We start from the raw sequence: 25,768 nt of genomic DNA on the forward strand, positions 1-25,768 counted from the left end.
GGCTTGGGCTTTGTCGAGCTTCATCAGTACAATGCGTAACAGGGTGATAAACTGACATCTCCCAGCTGTGTTTTTACAGTAGAGCCCAAGGCCGAAACATTCGAGGAATCGTTGTTAAAATTCTGACCCAAAATTGGTCTAGTGTTGGATTTCAGAGTTGAAGACAACCAGACGAGAAGCGATCGGACTTTATATTCATCATGTTTCCAGGAAAGGGAAGACATTACTTTATGTTTGACGATGGAAAACGCTTGTGAATGAATCGGACGGATTTTGTCTGTTGGAATTACACTATAAGGGCTTTATGGTTGAATCTTTGGTTCGGAGAGCCTTTGTTTACAGGATCAGAAAGAGGCCAGGAGTCAGTTCATGTGAATCGGAGAGGGGTGTCTGTCGTTGTTTAGATGGTGATTAGAAAGACAGGAAGGATAGATCTGGACTAATAAGAAGATCACGTTACTTAACCATAAGCAGCGCACGTTACTTAACCCACTGAAACCATGTCGCATGTGACTGACTGGGAAGCGTCCGCGTCGATAATCGTATAACCTGAGAGAGAAAGGCACGGACCCGCCACGGTGCCACCATGGATCTACTTGAGTGCCCAATCTGCCTGTTCCTCATGTGTGAACCGGCCACCATGTCCTGTGGTCACTCGTTCTGCCGGAGCTGCCTGGGTAACTACTTGCCATCCAGGTGCCCAGCCTGCAAGGAAAGATTTAAACAGAGAGACGCCAAAAATATCAAGAACACCATCCTGATATTCAGTGTCATTGAGAAGTGCTGCCCAGAAGAAACGAGGATGAAATGCCATATTCTGGAGAAACTCAAAACCAGCGAGTTCACAGAAGCTTTACGCATCGCGGATGAAGGGATACGACTAGGTAGGTTTCTAAATAATAATGTGTGAACTAGAGTATGTTTGGGGATGACATTTCCTTACGCAACCCTCGACGAGGCTGCAGTACAGGTCTACGATGAAATGTGTATACGTTGTGTAAAGTGGAATCCAGCCACTTATAAAAGCCCCACAACACCCCGATTACGTACATTTACGTCACACAGATGTTTGCCCAAAGAAACTCCAGCCAAGACGTAGGATGTCAAATTAGTCATGCTGACTAATAAAAACACACACACACCTGAAGCTCATTCTGATATATTAATGTACTCAGATGAAATAGCTTTATTTGTCTTCAGTGCAAAATAGCCTACAGAATCAGGCTCCCCTCGCAAAAGAGGTTTCTAACCTCAACGGGTTAAATACAGGTTAAATAAAATACTGTATGTATTGGTGTAGTGACCTGGCATGCACTCCTGTTGTAGCCTGGTCAGATAAGAGTCACGTGTTGGGAGGCAGTCACAGTGGTCCAACACGTATAACATATATAATCACATTTATAAAACACAAACCAGATATCACAGTTGTAAGAATCGGCTTTATTGAATGCAGTTATATTCTGTTAATTCAGTTCTCTTTATAAGCCTGTGATAAAATGCAGTTCTAATTATTTTCGCCCATGTACTTAGTCTCCCATCTATTCTACACATGTTCATAGGCAACATATAATGTGTTTGTGCATGGCTTATACAGTTGGAGTTTGAAGTTTACAACACCTTAGCCAAATGCATTTAAACTCAGTTTTTCACAATTCCTGAAATTTAATCCATGTAAAAATTCCCTGTTTTAGATCAGTTAGGATCACCACTTTATTTTAAGAATGTGAAAGAATAATAGTAGACAGAATTATTTATTTAAGCTTTTATTTATTTCATCACATTCCCAGTGGGTCAGAAGTTTACATATACTAATTGAGGGTTTGGTAGCATTGCATTTAAATTGTTTAGTTTGGTCAAACATTTCGGGTAGCCTTACACAAGCTTCCCACAATAAGTTGGGTGAATTTTGGCCCATTCCATCTGACAGAGCTGGTGTAACTGAGTCAGGTTTGTAGGCCTCCTTGCTCGCACACGCTTTTTCAGTTCTGCCCACAAATTTCTATGGGATTGAGGTCAGGGCTTTGTGATGGCCACTCCAACACCTTGACTTTGTTGTCCTTTAGCCAAAGTTGTTGCAAAATGGAAGTATGCTTGGGGTCACTGTCCATCCAGAAGACCCATTTGCGACCAAACTTTAACTTCCTGACTGATGTCTTGATGTTGCTTCAATATATCCACATAATTGTCCTACCTCATGATGCCATCTATTTTGTGAAGTGCACCAGTCCCTCATACAGAAAAGCACCCCCACAATATTATGCTGCCACCCCCGTGCTTCACGGTTGGGAAGGTGTTCTTCGGCTTGCAAGCCTCCCCCTTTTCCTCCAAACCTAACAATGGTCATTATGGCCAAACAGTTCTATTTTTGTTTTATCGGACCAGAGGACATTTCTCCAACAAGTATGATCTTTTTCCCATGAGCAGTTGCAAACCGTAGTCTAGCTTTTTATGGCAGTTTTGGAGCAGTGGCTTCTTCTTTGCTGAGCGGTCTTTCAGGTTCTGTCGATATAGTACTCATTTTACTTTGGATATAGATACTTTTGTACCTGTTTCCTCCAGCATCCTTTGCTGTTGTTCTGGGATTGATTTGCACTTTTCGCTCCAAAGTACATTCATCTCTAGGAGACAGAATACGTCTCCTTCCTGAGCGGTATGACTGCTGCGTGGTCCCATTGTGTTTATACTTGTGTACTATTGTTTGTACAGATGAACGTGGTATCTTCAGGAGTTTGACAATTGGGTACTTTTTTCACCACTGCAGATATGGGAGTTTATCAAACAAAACAAACATGTTTCAGCCTCAGGCCTTCATCAGTGGCCTCTTTCAATAACAAGGCCATGCTCAGTGCGTCTGTACAATGTCAAGTATTTTCTTAATGTTTGGTCTGTCACATTGGTCAGGTATTCTGCCACTGTGTACTTACTTTATTAGCTAGCATTCTAATTTGTTCAGTTTTTTGTGGATTCTTTCCAGTTTGTCAAATAGTTATCATATTTTGGTTGGGTCTAATAGTGTTGCTGTCCTGGGGCTCTGTGGGGTCTGTTTGTGTTTGTGAACAGAGCTCCAGTACCAGCTGGCTTAGCGGACTCTTCTCCAGGATCATCTCTCTGTATGTGATTGCTTTGTTATGGAAGGTTTGGGAATCGCTTCCTTTTAGGTGGTTGTAGAATTTAACAACTCTTTTCTGTATTTAGATAATTAGCGTGTATAAGCCTAGTTCTGCTCTGCATGCATTATTTGGTGTTTTATGTTGTACACAGATGATATTTTAGCAGAATTCTGCATGCAGTCTCAAATGAGTGTTTTTCCCCATTTTGTGAATTCTTGGTTGGTGAGCGGATCCCAGACCTCACAACCATAAAGGGCAATGGGTTCTATAACTGATTCAACTATTTTTAGCCAGATCCGCATTGGAATGTCAAATTTGATGTTCCTTTTGGTGGCGTAGAAGGTCCTTCTTGCCTTGTCTCTCAGATCGTTCACAGCTTTGTGGAAGTTACCTGTGGCGCTGAGATTTAGGCCAAGGTATGTATAGTTTTTTTTGTGTGCTTTAGGGCAACGGTGTCTAGATGGAATTTGTATTTGTGGTCCTGGCAACTGAACCTTTTTTGGAACACCATTATTTTTGTCTTACTGAGATTTACTGTCAGGGCCCAGGTCTGACAGAATCTGTGCAGAAGATCTAGGTGCTGCTGTTGGCTCTCCTTGGTTGGGGACAGAAACACCAGATCATCAGCGAACAGTAGACATTGGACTTCAGATTCCAGTAGGCCGAGGCCGGGTGCTGCAGACTGTTCTTGAGCCCTCCAATATGATGATATACAGTACCAGTCCAAAGTTTAGACACATAGTCATTCTAGGGCTTTTCTTTATTTTTACTATATTCTACATTGTGTGAAATAACACATGGAATCATGTAGTAACCAAAAAGGTGTCAAATATTTCAGATTCTTTAAAGTAGCCACCCATTGCCTTGATGACAGCTCTGCACACTCTTGGCGTTCTGTCAAAATGCTTCATAAGGTTGTCACCTGGAATGTATTTCAATGAACAGGTGTGCCTTGTTAAAAGTTAATTTGTGGAATTTCTTTCCTTAATGTGTTTGAGCCAATCAGTTGTGTTGTGACAAGGTAGGGGTGGTTTACAGAAGATAGCCCTGTTTGCTAAAAGACCAAGTCCATATTATTACAAGAACAGCTCAAATAAGGAAAGAGAAACGACATTCCATCATTACGTGCTTTTAAACCTGCATTGTTTGCTGTTTGGGGTTTTAGGCTGGGTTTCTGTACAGCACTTTGAGATATCAGCTGATGTACAAAGGGCTATATAAATAAATTTGATTTGATTTGATTTGATTACTTTAAGACATAAAGTTCAGTCAATGCGGAACATTTCAATAAATTTGAAGGTTTCTTCATGTGCAGTCGCAAAAACCATCAAGCGAGATGATGAAACTGGCTCTCATGAGGACCGCCACTGGAAAGGAAGACCCAGAGTTACCTTTGCTGCAGAGGATACATTACATTTACATTACATTTAAGTCATTTAGCAGACGCTCTTATCCAGAGCGACTTACAACATTCATTGGAGTTAACTGTACCTCAGAGTTCAAGTAACAGACACATCTCGACAGCAACTGTTCAGAGGAGACTGCGTGAATCAGGCCTTCATGGCTGAATTGCTGCAAAGAAACTACTTCTATAGGACACCAATAATAAGAAATGACTTGCTTATGCCTAGAAATAGGAACAATGGACATTAGACCAGTGGAAATCTGTCCTTTGTTCTGAGTCCAAATTTGAGATTTTTGGTTCTAACCGCCATGTCTTTGTGAGATGCAGAGTAGGCGAACAGATGATCTCTGCATGCGTGTTTCCTACTGTGAAGCATGGAGGAGGAGTGATGGTGTGATGGTGCTTTGCTGGTGACACTGTCAGTGATTTTATTTAGAATTCAAGGCAGACTTAACCAGCATGGCTACAACAATTCTGCAGCGATACGGCATCCCTTCTGGTTTGGGCTTAGTGGGACTGTCATTTGTTTTTCAACAGGACAATGACACAACACACCTCCAGGCTGTGTAGGGGCTATTTGACCAAGAAGGAGAGTGATGGAGTGCTGCATCAGATGACCTGGCCTCCACAATCACCTGACCTCCGGATCACAGAGTGAAGGAAAAGCAGCCAACAAGTGCTCAGCATATGTGGGAACTCCTTCAAGACTGTTGGAAAAGCATTCTTCATGAAGCTGGTTGAGATAATGCCAAGAGTGTGCAAAGGTGTCATCAAGGCAAAGGGTGGCTACTTTGAAGAATCTAAAATATGAAATGTATTTTGATTTGTTTAATACTTTTTTTGGTTACTACATGATCCATATGTGTTATTTCATAGTTTTGATGTCTTCACTGTTGTGCTACAATGTAGAAAATAGTCAACATTAAGAAAAACCTGGGAATGAGTAGGTGTGTCCAAACTTTTGACTGGTTCTGTATTATGTAAAAGCGGGTATTTTAAGGGTGCTGTACTGCAGCGCCAGCTGTGCCTCCAGAGACTCTGGGTTCACGCCCAGGCTCTGTCGTAACCGGCCGCGACCGGGTGGTCCGTGGGGCGACGCACAATTGGCCTAGCATCATCCGGGTTAGGGAGGGTTTGGCCGGTAGGGATATCCTTATCTCATCGCACACCAGCGACTCCTGTGGCGGGCCGGGCGCAGTGCGCGCTAACCAAGGTTGCCAGGTGCACAGTGTTTCCTCCGACACATTGGTGCGGCTGGCTTCTGGGTTGGATGCGCGCTGTGTTAAGAAGCAGTGCGGCTTGGTTGGGTTGTGTATCGGAGGATGCATGACTTTCAACCTTCGTCTCTCCCGAGCCCGTTCGGGAGTTGTAGTGACGACAAGATAGTAGCTACTAACAATTGGATACCACGAAATTGGGGAGAAAAAGGGGTAAAATTCAACAACAAAAACACACAAAAACCGTATTGCTCAAGCTGCATCCCTGTATCACTCAATGGCCCTGTGGATTTTTTTTTCTTCCCATTTTAACTGCACTCTTGTTGTTTGTGTACATGGATTTTATAATGTCATAAGTTTATCCCCCAACACCGCTTTCCATCAATTTGTAAAGCAGACCCTCATGCCAAATTGAGTCAAAAGCTTTTTTGAAATCAATTAAGCATGAGAAGACTTTTGCCTTTGTTTAGGTTTGTTTGTTTGTTTGTTTGTCAATTTGGGTGTGCAGGGTGAATACGTGGTCTGTTGTATGGTAATTTGGTAAAAAGCCAATTTGACATTTGCTCAGAACATTGTTTTCACAAATGTACAAGTCTGCTGTTAATGATAATGCAGTGGATTTTCCCAAGATTACTGTTGACGCATATCCCACGGTAGTTATTGGGGTCCAATTTGTCACCAATTTTGTGGAATGGGGTGATCAGTCCTTGGTTCCAAATATTGAAGAATATGCCAGAGCTGAGATGATGTTAAAGAGTTTTAGTATAGCCAATTGGAATTTGTGGTCTGTATATTTCATATAGGATACCATCAACACAGCAGGCCTTTCTGGATTAGAGTTTCTATTTTGTCCTGTTGTTCATTCAATGTAATTGGAGAATCTTGTGGGTTCTGGTAGTATTTAATAGTTTTCTCTTTCTCCCCCCCGGACCCACACAGCCAGCCTTGTATAACACTGTAATCTGTTGTAAATGGGGTACACTGAGTCTATCTGTGTTATCGTATTGTAGTGTTATTGACTCTTCCTTACTGTTACTCTTTGCTATGGATGGTCAGTAATGCTAGTAGTCCACACACAGTTCCACTCCCACAGAGAAGCACAGCAGTGTTTAGGGAAGTGACCTGGGTTACATTTGAGTTGTTGAGCTGAGGAGTGCAAGGTGATATTCAGTTTCCTTGTCTTGTATTTTTGTCACTGCTGATGTTCTCTCTGTTTGAGTCGTGACTGTCATGACAGCCTTACCCAGTAGCTGATGTTCTCTCTGTTTGAGTCGTGACTGTCATGACAGCCTTACCCAGTAGCTGATTTTCACTCTGTTTGAGTCGTGACTGTCATGACAGCCTTACCCAGTAGCTGATTTTCACTCTGTTTGAGTCGTGACTGTCATGACAGCCTTACCCAGTAGCTGATTTTCACTCTGAGTCGTGACTCTTGTGACAGCCTTACCCAGTAGGTGATTGTCTCTCTGTTTGAGTCGTGACTGTCATGACAGCCTTACCCAGTAGCTGATTGTCTCTCTGTTTGAGTCGTGACTCTTGTGACAGCCTTACCCAGTAGCTGATTGTCTCTCTGTTTGAGTCGTGACTCTTGTGACAGCCTTACCCAGTAGCTGATTGTCTCTCTGTTTGAGTCGTGACTCTTGTGACAGCCTTACCCAGTAGCTGATTGTCGCTCTGTTTGAGTCGTGACTGTCATGACAGCCTTACCCAGTAGCTGATGTTCTCTCTGTTTGAGTCGTGACTGTCATGACAACCATACCCAGTAGCTGATTTGTTTCTGGGTGCTGAGATTAGATTTGAGGTGATGTCTAACAACACAATAAACATGCAGAGGTAATTGTGGTTATGTGTGTAATTGTGTTGATGTGTGTGGGAGTTATCTTTCATAATGAATGCCTAACCTCAACCTAATAATCTGTCATTACACAGAGAATGAAACAACTTCTCCTCTACCCACCAGTAGTTTGCTAACTGCTTTTCTGACTGTGTTGTCATACTGAGGGTGTCAGTGCACCAAACACGTTGCATAAATAACAGTTTCTATGCACCATACAGGACTATGCATAACAGGTTGGGTTTCACTCCATTGTTTTGATACACACATTATATTAATACTCTGCAGGCTTTGCTGTAAAGCTAGCAGGTAGCATGCTACACCCAAAGAACCCTGGTATTGGGGGAGGAGGGAAGGTGAGTGTGTGAGGTCAGATGATTGTGCATCTTGTAGCTTATATTGTAACTTCATGTTTTTGGGAGATTGTCTAATATTCCTGATGCACTGCAGGTACAAGGGCAAATCGAACTAACCCAATTCTGACTGGGAAGCTATTACTGATAATGATCACTGTTATGCACTATGCTCCCTGCCCCAGCCCCTGGTGATGTGAGTCTGAAGGTGTGGAGAGCAGAGGCCAGTATGGGACTGGGACTGTTCTCTGATGCCCTGAGGGACCTTGAAGACCTTTGCTTCGTTCGCCCCAAGTGGACAGAGGTAAGAAACACGCCTCAAACAACTGGAGAGAAGGAGGGGGAGAGAGAGGGGGAGACCTCACCACCCACACACCCCTTTTAAAAAACAAATATCCCCTGTGCTGCATACTTATCTTGCCCTCTAACACACGATGCAAAACATCACACATCACAACAACCAAAACCTCACCACTTCTACAACTGTATATCCAACCCTTCTTCTGTGCCAGCCAGAGAGAGCTTAGGGAGTTTAGGGAGTTCTGCAAACAACCTGAGCACACATAGGATCACACATTTCTCTCTCTCTACCTCTCTCTCTCTCCCATTTTCCATTCCTCTCTATATATCTCTCTACCTCTCGCTCTTCTTCTCTCTCTACCTCTATCTATCGATCTATCTCTCTCTCATCCATTATTCTCCATCTTGTCTGTTCTCTCCAGGGTTTATTTCGTAAAGGTAATGCGTTATTGGAGATGGGTCGTCAGTCTGAAGCCCTGATCCAGTTTCACCGCTGTCTCAAACTACAGGCCGACTTCACTCCTGCCAAGAGCCAGATTAAAAAGGTGAGTAGCTATAACCAACACTGACTGGCTCATTTACTGACTGTTTACTACAGACTGGCTCATTTACTGACTGTTTACCATTGACTGGCTCATTTACTGATTGGCTCATTTACTGATTGGCTCATTTACTGACTGGCTCATTTTCTGACTGTTTACCACTGACTGGCTCATTTACTGATTGGCTCATTTACTGACTGGCTCATTTACTGACTGGCTCATTTTCTGACTTTACCACTGACTGGCTCATTTTCTGACTTTACCACTGACTGGCTCATTTTCTGACTTTACCACTGACTGGCTCATTTTCTGACTTTACCACTGACTGGCTCATTTTCTGACTTTACCACTGACTGGCTCATTTTCTGACTGTTTACCACTGACTGGCTCATTTTCTGACTGTTTACCACTGACTGGCTCATTTTCTGACTTTACCACTGACTGGCTCATTTTCTGACTTTACCACTGACTGGCTCATTTTCTGACTTTACCACTGACTGGCTCATTTTCTGACTTTACCACTGACTGGCTCATTTTCTGACTTTACCACTGACTGGCTCATTTTCTGACTTTACCACTGACTGGCTCATTTTCTGACTTTACCACTGACTGGCTCATTTTCTGACTGTTTACCACTGACTGGCTCATTTTCTGACTTTACCACTGACTGGCTCATTTTCTGACTTTACCACTGACTGGCTCATTTACTGACTGGCTCATTTACGGACTGGCTGATTTTCTGACTTTACCACTGACTGGCTCATTTACTGACTGGCTCATTTTCTGACTTTACCACTGACTGGCTCATTTTCTGACTTTACCACTGACTGGCTCATTTTCTGACTTTACCACTGACTGGCTCATTTTCTGACTTTACCACTGACTGGCTCATTTTCTGACTTTACCACTGACTGGCTCATTTTCTGACTTTACCACTGACTGGCTCATTTTCTGACTGTTTACCACTGACTGGCTCATTTTCTGACTGTTTACCACTGACTGGCTCATTTTCTGACTGTTTACCACTGACTGGCTCATTTTCTGACTGTTTACCACTGACTGGCTCATTTTCTGACTTTACCACTGACTGGCTCATTTTCTGACTTTACCACTGACTGGCTCATTTTCTGACTTTACCACTGACTGGCTCATTTTCTGACTTTTGACTGGCTCATTTTCTGACTTTACCACTGACTGGCTCATTTTCTGACTGTTTACCACTGACTGGCTCATTTTCTGACTTTACCACTGACTGGCTCATTTTCTGACTTTACCACTGACTGGCTCATTTTCTGACTTTACCACTGACTGGCTCATTTTCTGACTGTTTACCACTGACTGGCTCATTTACTGACTCTTTACTACAGACTGGCTCATTTACTGACTCTTTACTACAGACTGGCTCATTTACTGACTCTTTACTACAGACTGGCTCATTTACTGATTGGCTCATTTACTGATTGGCTCATTTACTGACTGGCTCATTTACTGACTGTTTACCACTGACTGGCTCATTCAATCTCACTAGCTGAGTTTGTCAGTGACTGCCTGGCTGAATGACTATGGGGTCAGGTTCTAGGAATGGGTGGGAATTACTGCTTCTAGGATTTTTTAAAAGAATGGAATGCTTTGGAACAATGTTAGACAACCTAAACACATACTGTATGCTAAGTACAGCAGGGGTGTGCAATCATTTCAGCTCTAGGGCCACTTTGGGATTTTACAATTCAGCGGAGGGCAGCACATTTTTTCCCAGACTGATTTGTTTGTCAAAAGCAATTTGTGGGCCAGAAAAAGGGCAGTTAATTGAAAATGCAAAGGTCCATTATAATGGATGGATTTATTGATTGATTTGTATGTCTGTTTCCCCTGGTCAGATCCTGGAGGCGGAAGGCATGTCAGTTCCAGAGGAGGTGCCCCAGATCCTCCAGGTGGTGTCGGAGTACCTCAGAGACCCCTGCCCCCCCATCACAAGCCTCTTCCCCACTGGACCCACACAAAGCCACACACACAGCCACGCCGAAAGCCTCCGATTCCCTCAGGAGGAGGGGGTCGACGGGGACAGGAGAGGAGACTCTGAGAACGGGTCAAAGGTGAAACATGGGACCAGTACTGAGTGCTGTCTCAGTCTTTGTCAGGCCGTGTCCTTCCTCCCTACAGCCGAGGATGATGAGGAGATGATGATGAGGAAGGAGGAGAGGCACAGCAGGGGTACATAGAACACACACACGCACACACACACACACACACACACACACACACACACACACACACACACACACACACACACACACACACACACACACACACACACACACACACACACACACACTGGAAGAGAGAATAGACACATGTTGATGGTTGATAATGGTTCTATGTTGTCTCCCTTAGGAGGCTGCAGTCTGGACAGAAGAGACTCTCTGAGTGTCCTGACTGTGTCTGACTTTGAATGTCCCCTCTGTATCAGGTTAGTAGTTTCCATAGATGATACATCCTGTGGAGTATTGTGGTACTGTGTTATTGTTGAGAAACTTGTGCTGTACTCTGATCTTAGTGCTGTACCTCTACAGGCTGTTCTATGAGCCAGTGACCACTCCCTGTGGACACACCTTCTGCAGGACCTGCCTCGAGAGAAGCCTCGACCACAACCTCCGCTGCCCCCTCTGCAAACAGCCACTACAGGAGGTAACTACGGCCTACCTAACTGTGGTCTAGGTAACAGTGATCTATGTAACTTGTGTCTACATAAGTAGTCTACGTAACTACAATGCCGTGCAAAATGATTCACATTTCATTGTGTTACAAAGTGGGATTAGAATGAATTTAATTGTGTGGTTTTTTTTGTCAGCAATGTACACAAAATAATGTGGAAGATTTTTGTATTTTTTATAAATAAAAAATGAATAACTAAAATATAGTCGTTGCATACTGTAAGTATTCCGCCCCTTTGTTTATCCTAAATTGATTCTGTAAGGTCCCTCTGTAAGGTCCCTCACACAGATTAAACTACAATGACCAGGGAGCTTTTCGAAAGCCTCATAAAGAAGGGCAGTGATTGGTAGATAGGTAACAATAAATCAGACATGGTCAAGTTAATAATTATGCTGTGGATGATGTATTAAACCACCCAGACACATCAAAATACAGTCGTCCTTCTGAACTGAGCTGCAGGACAGGAATGAAACTGCTCAGGGATGTCACCATGAGGTCATTGGTGATTTTAAAACTGCTATAGAGTTCAATGGATGTGATGGGATAAAACTGAGGATGGATCAATAACATTGTAGTGACTCCACAATAATGACCTTAATGACAGGGTGAAAAGAATACAAATAAACAGAAAAATATGTATGCAATAGGGCACCAAAGTAATACTGCAAAAAAACAGCAAAGAAATACATTTTTTGGCCTAAATGCAAAGCCTTCTGTTTGGGGAAAACACAACACTTCACTGAGTAACTGCCTCCTTATTTTCAAGCATGGTGGTGGCTGCATCATGATATGGGTATGCTTGACATCGGCAAATACTTGGGAGTTTTTCAGGATAAAAAGAAACAGGATGGATGGAGCTAAGCACAGGCAAAATCCTAGAGGAAAACCTGCTTCAGTCTGCTTTACACCAGAGACTGGGAGAGGAATTCATCTTTCAGCAGGACAATAACTTAAAACACAAGGCCAAATCTACACTGGAGTTGCTTACCAAGAAGACAGTGAATGTTTCTGAGTGGCCAACTTACAGTTTTGACTTAAATCTGCTTGAAAATCTATGGCAATACTTGAAAATTGCTGTCTAGCCATGATCCCCAACATCTTGACACAGCTTGAATAATTTTTTAAAAGAATCATTCTTAAATATTGCACAATTCAGGTATGCAAAGATCTTATAGAATTAGCCAAAAAGAGTCACAGCTGTAATTAATGTCAAAGGTGTTTCTAACATGTATTGATTCAGGGAGCTGAATAGAATATTTGAGTTATTTCAGTTCTATTAATCTGTAGAAAACATAATTGTTCTTCCACTTTGACATTACAGAGTATTTTGTGTAGATTGTTGACAATAAATTACAATGAAATCTATTTATGGGGTCGACTCATTTTGCAAGCCACTCTTGTGATGTGACTGTCATTAATGTGATGACTGCTATTTATTGAATAATTAGCTACTATGTTTAAATTTACTCTATTCAATTCATCATGTAACATTTAACTCATTAGGAATTTGGGGCGCCACGGGAAAAGTTGTTTACCCGAGTTTCTATCACCTGACTTAAACTCTAAAGATTCATAAATATCTCTTACATTAATAACAGTTAATAATTCCTCATCATTCTCATTCTGAACATCGCATAATTATTGGATATCTGCACGAACCCTAACCTAAGTGATGAATCAGTGTTACACAAATTGGCTTAATTATTTATTTACTAACTAAATCTTCACACAGAATACGTAAACACACACAGTATAGGTTATTGATTACATACATAATACAATGAAAGCAGGTCTGTAGTGGACTAACAAAAGCCTGACTGTTTGGTTACGCAATGGAAAGTGAGGGGTAGGTAAGGAGAGGGACAACAAAGAGGGTCAACTTATCGTACATACATTTGGAAGCTACGCTCACCGGAATATGAATACTTTGCACATGAACGACCGCTCATTTGGAAAATAAATGCAATGTTTGTATTTACGCTTTGTCATCTCTCTGTTGAACTCGATGGTTCTATGGGAAGTGGTTTGATGTAAGTCTCTGGTTGTCCACCAGAGGTCACCATGTAGGCTTCTTCTGATTTGGAGTTTCTGTTAGGTTAGATACCTCAGGTGTACCACGTGGTAGTGAGTGGGATCTGTCTTCCCTTTTATCTTTGATCACATAGAAGGCATTTTCCACTGAATCCCATACCTCTGGGTCACTGTCTGGGTGCTCCCGTGCGTGTCTCTGCAGAGCGTATATGAATGGCAAGTACTCCCATTTGGCACCACATGCAGTCCTTGCTTTCCCATATACACGCAGGGGAGCATCCAGACAGTGACCCAGAGGTATGGGATTCAGTGGAAAATGCCTTCTATGTGGATAACTGCTTACAGAGCATCCCATCCACGGCTGAAGCGAAAGCACTCCTTGTTAAAGTACGGAATCTCCTGGCCAAAGGGGGATTTGAGGTCCGACAGTGGGCTAGTAACAGAGCGGAGGTTATCCAGCACCTCCCGCCACAAGCCAGGTCCAGTAGCAGTGAACTATGGCTATCGCAGTCTAGCACTAACCCACAAGAGCCCACTTTAGGACTGAGATGGAGTTGCATACCGGATACCCTTGGGTACAAGTACCGCTCAGCCCTCTATACTGACACCCCCACTCTGCACACCATCTATCGGACCCTGGCCAGTCAATACGAGCCCCCTGGATATATCCTGCCATACACAACCTGGGCCAAAGTCTTAGTCCAGGACCTGTGGCAGACCAAGAGGGACTGGGATGAATCCATCCACCTGGCTGATCTAGTGGAACGATGAATCTGTTGGGAAACAGAGTTATCGGAGCTATCTGTAGTCCAAATGCCAAGATGTTATGTACCACCCTGTGCTGACCAACTGGGATCATGCCTGGAACTGCATGTGTTCCGTGATGCTTCGGAGCGCACTTATGGGGTGGTTTCCTATCTAAGCATGGAGGATAAGGAAGGCCACACCCATGTCTCCTTTGTCATGGCCAGGTCCAGGGTCGCACACAAGAAGCAGTTGTCAATGCCTAGGCTGCAACTCAGTGCTGGCCTTTCCGGAGCCCAATTGGCCTCTACCTTGTGAGCCGAGCTCACCTTGCCCACCCAAAGGGTCATCTACTGGAGTGATTCGACCACTGTATTGACCTGGCTCAAGTCGGTGTCCTGCGGGTATAAGGTGTTTGTCGGAACTCGCATTGCGAAAATCCAAGACCTAACAGAAGTCCAGGACTGGAGGTATGTTGATAGCATAAACAATCCTGCTGATGACGTTACTCACGGTAAAACCCTTCAGGAACTTGCTCAACCCCATCGGTGGAGCTTGGGACCACCATTCTTGTCCCAACCAGTGAACGAGTGGCCGACAGCCCCCAGGCGTGCAGCCCCTCCGCAACCAACTGAAGCTCATGAGTTAAGGAAGTCCGCCCAATGCTACAGCATCTCCCTGACCTAGCACAATCCCAAATACTGCCAGATCAGATCGCCGCCACAAACCAGACGTCAGATGGGGTGACCTCGCTCGTGGCAGAGACACTACTCCTCGACATACACAAGCAGTTAGCTTCCCTGAGGAGCTAAAAGCTCTGACAGCCAGTAGGGAAGTTGCTAAGGAAAGCTGTTATCTCTCTCGCCACAGAATATGATCAAATCCTTGGAGTGTTCAGAGTCAGAGGGAGGCTGCGCCAAGCAGAAGTTTTGGACCCCGACGCTATCTACCCAATTATCCTTGACTCCAGACACCCTCTTACCAGGCTCCTCATCAAGAGTTATGATGAGAGGCTTCTCCACCCAGGGCCAGAGAGGGTCTATGGGGAGATGAGGCGGAAGTACTGGATACTTGGAGGATGAGGAGTCATTCGTAAGCACCAATACGCCTGCGTAGAATGTCAGAGATGGCGGGCCGCAGCCACTGTGCCCAAAATGGCAGATTTACCCCTGCTCGCTTGCGCCTCCTCAAACCACCTTTCTGGTCAACCGGAGTAGATTGCTTTGGCCCCTTGACAATCAAGCTAGGTCGTCGAGTGGAAAAGCGCTGGGGCATTCTATTCAAGTGTTTGACAACTAGGTGTGTCCACCTGAACCTACTGGAGAGTTTTGATACTGAAGCCTTCCTCATGGCCCTACGTTGGTTTATCTCCCGATGGGGGAAACCCTATGAGATCCTGGCTGACAGAGGCACAAACTTCAAGGCAGGAGAAGCCAAGTTGGAGAATGCCTTCCAAGCCATGGAACCCAGCCTCTAGGATCAGCTGATGGACCAACAAATCTTGTTCATATTTAACCCTCCAGGAGCTCCTCGATTTGGAGGAACATGGGAGCGAAAGATCAAAGCTGTAAAGACGGCCTTACGAGACGTCCTGGGGGACCAAACTGAAACTGTCTTGCGGACTGTCCTGATAGAGGTGGAAGGGATATTGAACTCCAAACCCTTGGGATATTTCTCTGCAGACATCGCTGACCCCGATCCGGTTGCACTGAATATGCTCTTGATGGGACGACGAGATGCGTCACTTCCGCAAGCCATGTATGTTGATACCAACCTCTTGGCTGACCATTACTGGGCCCAATTCATTCGGGATTACCTACCAAGCCTACAGCACAGAGGGAAATGGCGGAGAGAAATGGCCAGACTGGAAATTGGCCAAGTAGTAATGATGGTGGACCCTCAGCTGCCTCGAGCCCCCTGGCTGGTGGGACGTATCACTAAGACCATGCCTGGGACCGATGGTCGCGTTAGATCAGTGGAGATCCAGGTAAAGAACCGGACATATATCCTGCAAGTTGCTCGACTAATTCCTCTCCCGGAGATGAGAGGATGGGGAGCCATGAGCCTTTTTGAGGAGTGTGGAATTTAACAAATTTCTAGGGTGGCTGTAGAAAAGGCCCATGGAGTTGGTGGAATAATCCTTTAATTCATGGCCACTTACTTAGCTGGACCAGGGGTGCTTTATTTAGGCAATGACCAACAGATCTCATCCCCATTAAAGGAGGAAATAGCCATCGCCTGACCTCGCTGCTTTCTCTTCCTTTACTCTGACTGATCCAGAAGTTCTGTGCGTCCATAAATCCACGTAAGTCCACCGACTCTGTTACCTTTCATCTGAAATATCTGTTGCGATCGGGAGAGTGGGCCATCAGTTATTGTTTATAGTTATTAGCGCAGAGTGCGGCTTGGAGCGCACGCTTCAAACATATTGTGTAATGTGAATGATTAATGATCATGGCCCTATGATCCTCATAGGCCAATTATGCAATCGATATGGTTAATATGTAATGAAAGGAATTACATGTACACATGAAGACAATTGAAAGGGTGAAATGAGAAACGTCATTGTTTGCTAACTGATCGACTATGATATCAAACTAATGGAGATTATAGATTGAATAACCATTCACTGTTTGTATTTTTTCATGATTTATGATAAATAGTTACGAGCCTAAATGACTCACGGATGATTACTATTGACTTCTTAATGAACTGGATTGTTGAATTTCCTAATTATGTTAATCATGAATGCTTGTTATGAATTTGATCGGATACATGTTATTTTGTTTCCTTTGTTATGCAGCACAGACTACTCAGTAAATATACCACTTTATGGTTAAAGGAATTCCAGCCTCAGTCTCATCCATTCCTCTGTCACCTGACATGTGACCACCTGTTCACCTTCACTGTCAGTCATCCTACCTGTCCAGCTACCCACACAGATTCCACTAATCTTTCAGTGGTCCTTCGAGCCGGATCGCAACAGATAGTTCAGATGAAAGGTAACAGAGTCGGTGGACTTACGTGGATTCATGGACGCACAGAACTTCTTCCACTAATCTTTCAGTCGTAGATTACTTTACATGCACAGCTGCAGACTGTGAATGTTTGGTCTTTACCTCCACCCGTTGAGAGTTTCAGAGGGTCTTACCATTTTCAGCCGTGTAGCCAAAAAAAAATCCAAATGATATAGTTCATAGAAACATGTTCATAGAAACATGTCAAAGGATGTTTATATTCAACCCTCAGGTTGTTTTTAGCCTAAATGATATATCATATTTCAACCGGACAATAATAGTGTCAATAAAAAAGGTAAACAAGAAAGGCACTCTCTCTGGTCACGCTAATGAAAAAGCTCTGTGACACGGCAGGGTCCACTCATTCAGACTGGTCTTACTCCCTCATTTTTCAGAATACAAACCTGAAACAATTTCTAAAGACTGTTGACATCTAGTGGAAGGCATAGGAACTGAAATTTGAGTCCTAAATCAATGGATACTGTAATGGCATTGAATAGAAAACTTTTAAAAAACAATCTTACATCCTGAATGGATTTTTCTCAGGTTTTCGCCTGCCAAATCAGTTCTGTTATACTCCCAGACATTATTCTAATAGTTTTGGAAATTTAGAGTGTTTTCTATCCAAATCTACTAATTATATGCATATCCTATCTTCCGGGCCCGAGTAGAAGGCAGTTTAATTTGGGCATGCTTTTCATCCAAAATTCCAAATGTTGCCCCCTACCCTAGAGAAGTTAATCATAAAATGTTTACAACATTTAGATGTACATCAGATATATACAGTGTGAAAGCTCTTACATTTTCCATTATAATGTCTTTTTGATCATTTTAATGACATCACAAAATAGACATTCATTTTCCATATTCCATCTCTCATCATCCCCAACATTCAGATGGGGACTGTTCATAAGACACAAAGACATTCCAATCCCCTCCACCGCTCTGTGTGAGAGAGAGCTCTGTAGAGCTTATCCACTGTGACCGGATCTTTGGCTCCTCACAGGAGAGTCATGACAGCATTGTATGTTCTACATAACTAGGGTCTTCGTCTATGTACATAGTCTATGGGCTCAATCAGGAACACATTATATATAGTTAACAATGGAAGGTCTGCTTTGTATGGTTTTTTATGTTGCTACCATGTTTATAACCCAAGAGGGATCACTTTAACTGGGGTAAACTTATTTGTTACATTTATTCCCATTTAATGCTGTATCACTTTTTGTTTCCTTGTGTAGTACTTTAAGAACAGGAAATACAACCCCACAGTGCTGCTGCAGGAGATCATGTCCCTCCTCTTCCCCCTGCAGCTGGCTGAGAGGAAGCAGGTCCACGAGACTGAGATGGCCGAACTCTCCAAGTGAGTCCTGTCGCTGACGCACTATAACCAGGGGTAAACGGGGGTCGATGTCGAATCCTCCCGGTTTGTTCTAGAGTCTCACAGAACTTTAGCCTGGCACTCAAACTGATTTCTCTACGTTTCCCCTTTGTGGGTGCAGCGTTCCGTCTGGTTTAACCAGGCTACCAAAATTGGCCCTTACCTGTAAAATGAGCTTTGGAAGTATTTCTTAATGCTTGAAAGAAATGAGAGACTGAAACGTGAAAATGTTGTTGAACTATCATATGATCACCAGAATGAGCTTGGGGTGAGTTGGCAACCTTAATGGTAACAGTGGCAACAGGCATCAGACTCTTCATACAGGAAAGAGTTAAAGCCGTTATGACTGTGAGATCATTTTCAAGGCACCGCACACAGCAACAGTACCAGCTGCTGGAGAACATCGTCACAGAAAAGAGACATGGACTTTTGTTTTTTCAAAATACACACCTCCTTCTTAACCCTACTGTTACCCCGATATATTTCTCTCTCTCAATTCAATTTCAATTTAATTTCATAAACAAAAGTGAAATAAATAAAAAGTGAAGTCTGCATCCTCTTTGTCTCTCTCTGTCCCTCTGTCTCTCACTCTCTCTGCATCCTCTCTGTCTCTCTCTGTCTCTGCATCTGCTCTCTCTGTCTCTCACTCTCTCTGCATCCTCTCTGTCTCTCTCTGTCTCTCACTCTCTCTGCATCCTCTCTGTCTCTCTCTGTCTCTCACTCTCTCTGCATCCTCTCTGTCTCTCTCTCTCTCACTCTCTCTGCATCTTCTCTGTCTCTCTCTGTCTCTCACTCTCTCTGCATCCTCTCTGTCTCTCTCTGTCTCTCACTCTCTCTGTCTCTCACTCTCTCTGTCTCTCACTCTCTCTGCATCCTCTCTGTCTCTCTCTCTCTCACTCTCTCTGTCTCTCACTCTCTCTCTCACTCTCTCTGTCTCTCACTCTCTCTGTCTCTCTCTGTCTCTGCATCTGCTCTCTCTGTCTCTCTCTGTCTCTGCATCTGCTCTCTCTGTCTCTCACTCTCTCTGCATCCTCTCTGTCTCTCACTCTCTCTGCATCCTCTCTGTCTCTCTCTGTCTCTCACTCTCTCTGCATCCTCTCTGTCTCTGCATCCTCTCTGTCTCTCACTCTCTCTGCATCCTCTCTGTCTCTCTCTGTCTCTGCATCTGCTCTCTCTGTCTCTCACTCTCTCTGCATCCTCTCTGTCTCTCTCTCTCTCACTCTCTCTGTCTCTCACTCTCTCTGTCTCTCTCTGTCTCTGCATCTGCTCTCTCTGTCTCTCTCTGTCTCTGCATCTGCTCTCTCTGTCTCTCACTCTCTCTGCATCCTCTCTGTCTCTCACTCTCTCTGTCTCTCACTCTCTCTGTCTCTCACTCTCTCTGTCTCTCTCTGTCTCTGCATCTGCTCTCTCTGTCTCTCTCTGTCTCTGCATCTGCTCTCTCTGTCTCTCACTCTCTCTGCATCCTCTCTGTCTCTCTCTGTCTCTCACTCTCTCTGCATCCTCTCTGTCTGTCTCTCACTCTCTCTGCATCCTCTCTCTCTCTCTCTCTCTCTGGATCCTCTTTGTCTGTCTCTGCATTCTCTGTCTCTTTGCATCCTCTCTGTTTCTCTGTCTATCTCCCTCCATCCAACAGTCTAACTAAGGACATCCCTATCTTTGTGTGTGCGGTGGCGTACCCGGGCGTGCCCTGTCCTCTCCACATCTTCGAGCCTCGTTATCGCCTCATGATGAGACGATGCATGGAGACGGGCACCAGGAAGTTTGGCATGTGCAGCTACGAACATGGAAAAGGGTGGGTGGTGGATGTATACAATCTGAAAATACTGGTATGAAAATGAACCGTGTGTCTGACTCTTGTTTCCCTTTTTACACACTGTTCTGAGTCACACTGTTCTGAGTCACACTGTGGTGGGGATCTGATCGTCTTTCACATGAACCTTTCAGCAGGTACCAACAACTATGTGTGTGTCTGACTGTGTGTGTCTGATTCTGTGTGTGTGTCCTCCAGATTTGCAGACTACGGCTGTATGCTGGAGATCCATAGCCTAGAGGTGTTGGCTGATGGTCGCTCCTATGTGGACTGTGTGGGTGGAAGTCGCTTCAGGGTCCTAAAGAGAGGACAGAGAGATGGATACCACACTGCTGATATAGAATACATGGAGGACCACAAGGTAAGTGACCACAGGTTGTTCTAACCTACTCCTGGCCCTGGATGACCCCTGTGAAGGCAGAGTTTTGGTTCAACTGACCACTCATGAGGAAGTTTACAAATGCTATTTTATTAGCTAGTTCTTCAGTGAGTGTTCCACTGGTACTTTGCCTGTTTCCAAGCAACAGTTTGTAAAGGCAATGTTCAGCACCCTAGTGGGTATGTCTCAGTAGGGCATGGGAGGGAGGGATCGGGGAGGGAGCGGGATGGAGAGAGAGAGAGAGTGAATATTAGACATTAGATGAGTTCTGGTCTGGAAGGGGTAGGTGATAGACAGGTCCATGTGTGAGAGAGAGAGAATATTAGACAATAAGTGAGTTCTGGTCTGGAAGGGGTAAGGTGATAGGCAGGTCCATGTGTGAGAGAGATGAATCAAGTAAAAGACAGTTTGTTTCTTTATTTAAAGGTGTGAACATAATCAATTGTACTGTGTGTATTTTTCCTATGTTCCTAGGCTGAGGGGTCAGAGTTGGAGCTGTTGCAGAGCCTCCATGACAGTGTGTATGAGCAGGCCCAGGACTGGTACACACGCCTCAACACACGCCTCAGAGAACAGATCAGCAGACAGTATGGAACCATGCCTGACAAGGACGACAACATACAGGTACACACACACACACACACACACACACACACACACACACACACACACACACACACACACACACACACACACACACACACACACACACACACACACACACACACACACACACACACACACACACACACACACACACACACACACACACACACACAGACTGTGCCTATCACCTACCACTCCCAGACCAGTACTTATCTAGTGTCTAATATCATCACTCTGTCTCTCATTTTCTCTCTGTCTCTCAATGTCCCTTCTCTCCCTGTCTCTCTCCCTCAGGCCTCCAATAACGGTCCAGCTTGGTGTTGGTGGTTGTTGTCAGTTCTCCAGCTGGACCCTGCCTACCAGACCACTGTGCTGTCTCTGCCCTCCCTCAAAGATCGCCTGGGACACCTGCGCATCGTTCTGGAGTACTTCTCCCAGAGCTAGAGAAGAGGAGGAGTATGAAGGAGATAGAGGGATACAGTGATACTTGGTTTCTGATGCCAATCCAGTACCCTACACAGAGGAGAATCTCTACAGACCGGATAATATGAACCATACACAATACAGAAATAAACACACATCCACTAATATATTACACAGACACAGACACAGACACAGACACAGACACAGACACAGACACAGACACAGACACAGACACAGACACAGACACAGACACAGACACAGACACAGACACACACACACACACACACACACACACACACATATTACACACACACATCCACTAATATATTACACACACACATTCACTAATATATTACACACACACACATTCACTAATATATTACACACACACACATTCACTAATATATTACACACACACACATTCACTAATATATTACACACACACATCCACTAATATATTACACACACACACACACACACACACACACATCCACTAATATATTACACACCACACACACACACACACACACACACACACACACACACACACACACACACACACACACACACACACACACACACACACACACACACACACACACACATCCACTAATATATTACACACACATACACACACATCCACTAATATATTACACACACACACACACATCCACTAATATATTACACACACACACACACACATCCACTAATATATTACACACACACACACACACATCCACTAATATATTACACACACACACACACACATCCACTAATATATTACACACACACACACACACATCCACTAATATATTACACACACACACACACACACATCCACTAATATATTACACACACACACACACATCCACTAATATATTACACACACACACATCCACTAATATATTACACACACACACACACACACACACACTAATATATTACACACACACACACATCCACTAATATATTACACACACACACACATCCACTAATATATACACACACACACACACACACACATCCATAATATATTACACACACACACACACACATCCACTAATATATTACACACACACACACACACATCCACTAATATATTACACACACACACACACACACACATCCACTAATATATTACACACACACACACATCCACTAATATATTACACACACACACACACACACACATCCACTAATATATTACACACACACACACACACACACATCCACTAATATATTACACACACACACACACACACACATCCACTAATATATTACACACACACACACATCCACTAATATATTACACACACACACATCCACTAATATATTACACACACACACACATCCACTAATATATTACACACACACACACATCCACTAATATATTACACACACACACACATCCACTAATATATTACACACACACACACACACACACATCCACTAATATATTACACACACACACACACACACACATCCACTAATATATTACACACACACACACATCCACTAATATATTACACACACACACACACACACACATCCACTAATATATTACACACACACACACACACACACATCCACTAATATATTACACACACACACACACACACACACACACACACTAATATATTACACACACACACACATCCACTAATATATTACACACACACACACATCCACACACACACACACATCCACTAATATATTACACACACACACATCCACTAATATATTACACACACACACACATCCACTAATATATTATTACACACACACACACATCCACTAATATATTACACACACACACACATCCACTAATATATCACACACACACACACATCCACTAATATATTACACACACACACACATCCACTAATATATTACACACACACACACACACACACACACACACACACATCCACTATATACACACACACACACACACTAATATATTACACACACACACACATCCACTAATATATTACACACACACACACACACACACATCCACTAATATATTACACACACACACACACACACACATCCACTAATATACACACACACACACACATCCACTAATATATTACACACACACACACACACATCCACTAATATATTACACACACACACACACACATCCACTAATATATTACACACACACACACACACATCCACTAATATACACACACACACACACACACACACATCCACTAATATATTACACACACACACACACACATCCACTAATATATTACACACACACACACACACATCCACATTACACACACACACACACACACATCCACTAATATACACACACACACACACACACATCCACTAATATATTACACACACACACACACATCCACTAATATATTACACACACACACACACACACACACACACACACACACACACACACACACACACACACACACACACAACACACACACACACACACACACACACACACACACACACATCCATAATATACACACACACACACACACACACACACACACACACACACACACACACACACACACACACACACACACACACACACACACACACACACACACACACACACACACACATCCACTAATACACACACACACACACACACACACACACACACACACACACACACACACACACACACACACACACACACACACACACACACACACACACACACACACACACACACATCCACTAATATATTACACACACACACACACACACACACACACACACACACACACACACACACACACACACACACACACACACATCCACTAATATATTACACACACACACATCCACTAATATATTACACACATACACACACACATCCACTAATATATTACACACATACACACAAGCAGAAAGAGATTTTTTTATCACTTACATAAATACCATATTGAATTGCTGGTGAAAGAGAGAAGTTTTTGTTTTTTGGAGAAAACTAACTCAATATACTTTCAAATGACTATACTATGTTTTGACTGTCTATATACTATGTCTTGACTGTCCAGCTCGCTAATAATTGCCTAAATTAAAGCTAGACAGTCAGGGAGTATCGTAAATTCCCAAAACGATGGATAGAGGACTTTCTCTTGCAAATTTTAACGGTGAGGAAATAATCAATATTCATTGCAGCTCTCTGTAACTCATTGAAAACCAAATGCAGCCCCCAGGGCAAAATTAGTTTGACCCCCTGCAGTAGAGGGTTCAACTCAATCTGTTCTTATTCATGCCAAAGGATGTAAACCTGGTGTTAATGTCTCAGACAACCACTAGGTGTCCCTGTTCTCACTCCTGTTTCCCCTATCAGCCAAGCATAAAGAACACTGCCTTTCGTCATGGCAACTGACCTACACTCATGATGTAATCAGCCATGTCATAATCAGATGATCTGATTAGTCTGACTCCTATGGCTCTAAAGTGCTTGATGAAATGCTATTAAAGGAGAGATGAGATGATAGCGGGATAGAGTGACGCAGAGATCGCTCAGTCTTACAGAGCTGAAAACAACTTGATTTCCTGGATAATGCACAGTATGCTATTAAAGAGTTTGGGTTAATGTTATGGATAGTTCAGAATAATCATGTTGTCTTTTTTGGGGGTTAAACCTTGGCAAGCTCCCATATTGTGACAAACACAATGAGCAGCCATTTGGTATCTAACAATCAGCCACTAAATTAGGATCATCAATTCTTTATTTTATTACTAGCACTATAGTATAATTGCTATTTCCGTTACTATATATTTCCTGCAATGAAGCATCGTTACCAATATTGAATAGGATGTAATATTAGTGTGCTATTGCAATAATGATCTATTATGAAACATCGAAAACAGACAAAGGCACCGCCTAGGTGAAAATCGTAAT

The 25,768-nt window shown here is 43.3% G+C and overlaps 1 protein-coding gene across 1 annotated transcript; it reads left to right on the top strand.

The window, feature by feature from the left end:
* On the top strand, window positions 1-22,122 carry lonrf1 (LON peptidase N-terminal domain and ring finger 1). Its single transcript, XM_046324335.1, has 11 exons — window positions 1-884; window positions 8,105-8,223; window positions 8,642-8,764; window positions 10,639-10,972; window positions 11,153-11,228; window positions 11,332-11,446; window positions 18,507-18,628; window positions 20,280-20,438; window positions 20,655-20,817; window positions 21,310-21,459; window positions 21,736-22,122. Exons 1-11 carry the CDS (start codon window positions 587-589, stop codon window positions 21,883-21,885), a joined length of 1,809 nt encoding a protein of 602 aa, XP_046180291.1. The 5' UTR covers window positions 1-586; the 3' UTR covers window positions 21,886-22,122.
* Window positions 22,123-25,768: the final 3,646 nt, after the last annotated feature.

This window comes from Oncorhynchus gorbuscha, linkage group LG23 (assembly GCF_021184085.1).
Source record: "Oncorhynchus gorbuscha isolate QuinsamMale2020 ecotype Even-year linkage group LG23, OgorEven_v1.0, whole genome shotgun sequence".
Taxonomy (NCBI): Eukaryota; Metazoa; Chordata; class Actinopteri; order Salmoniformes; family Salmonidae; genus Oncorhynchus; species Oncorhynchus gorbuscha.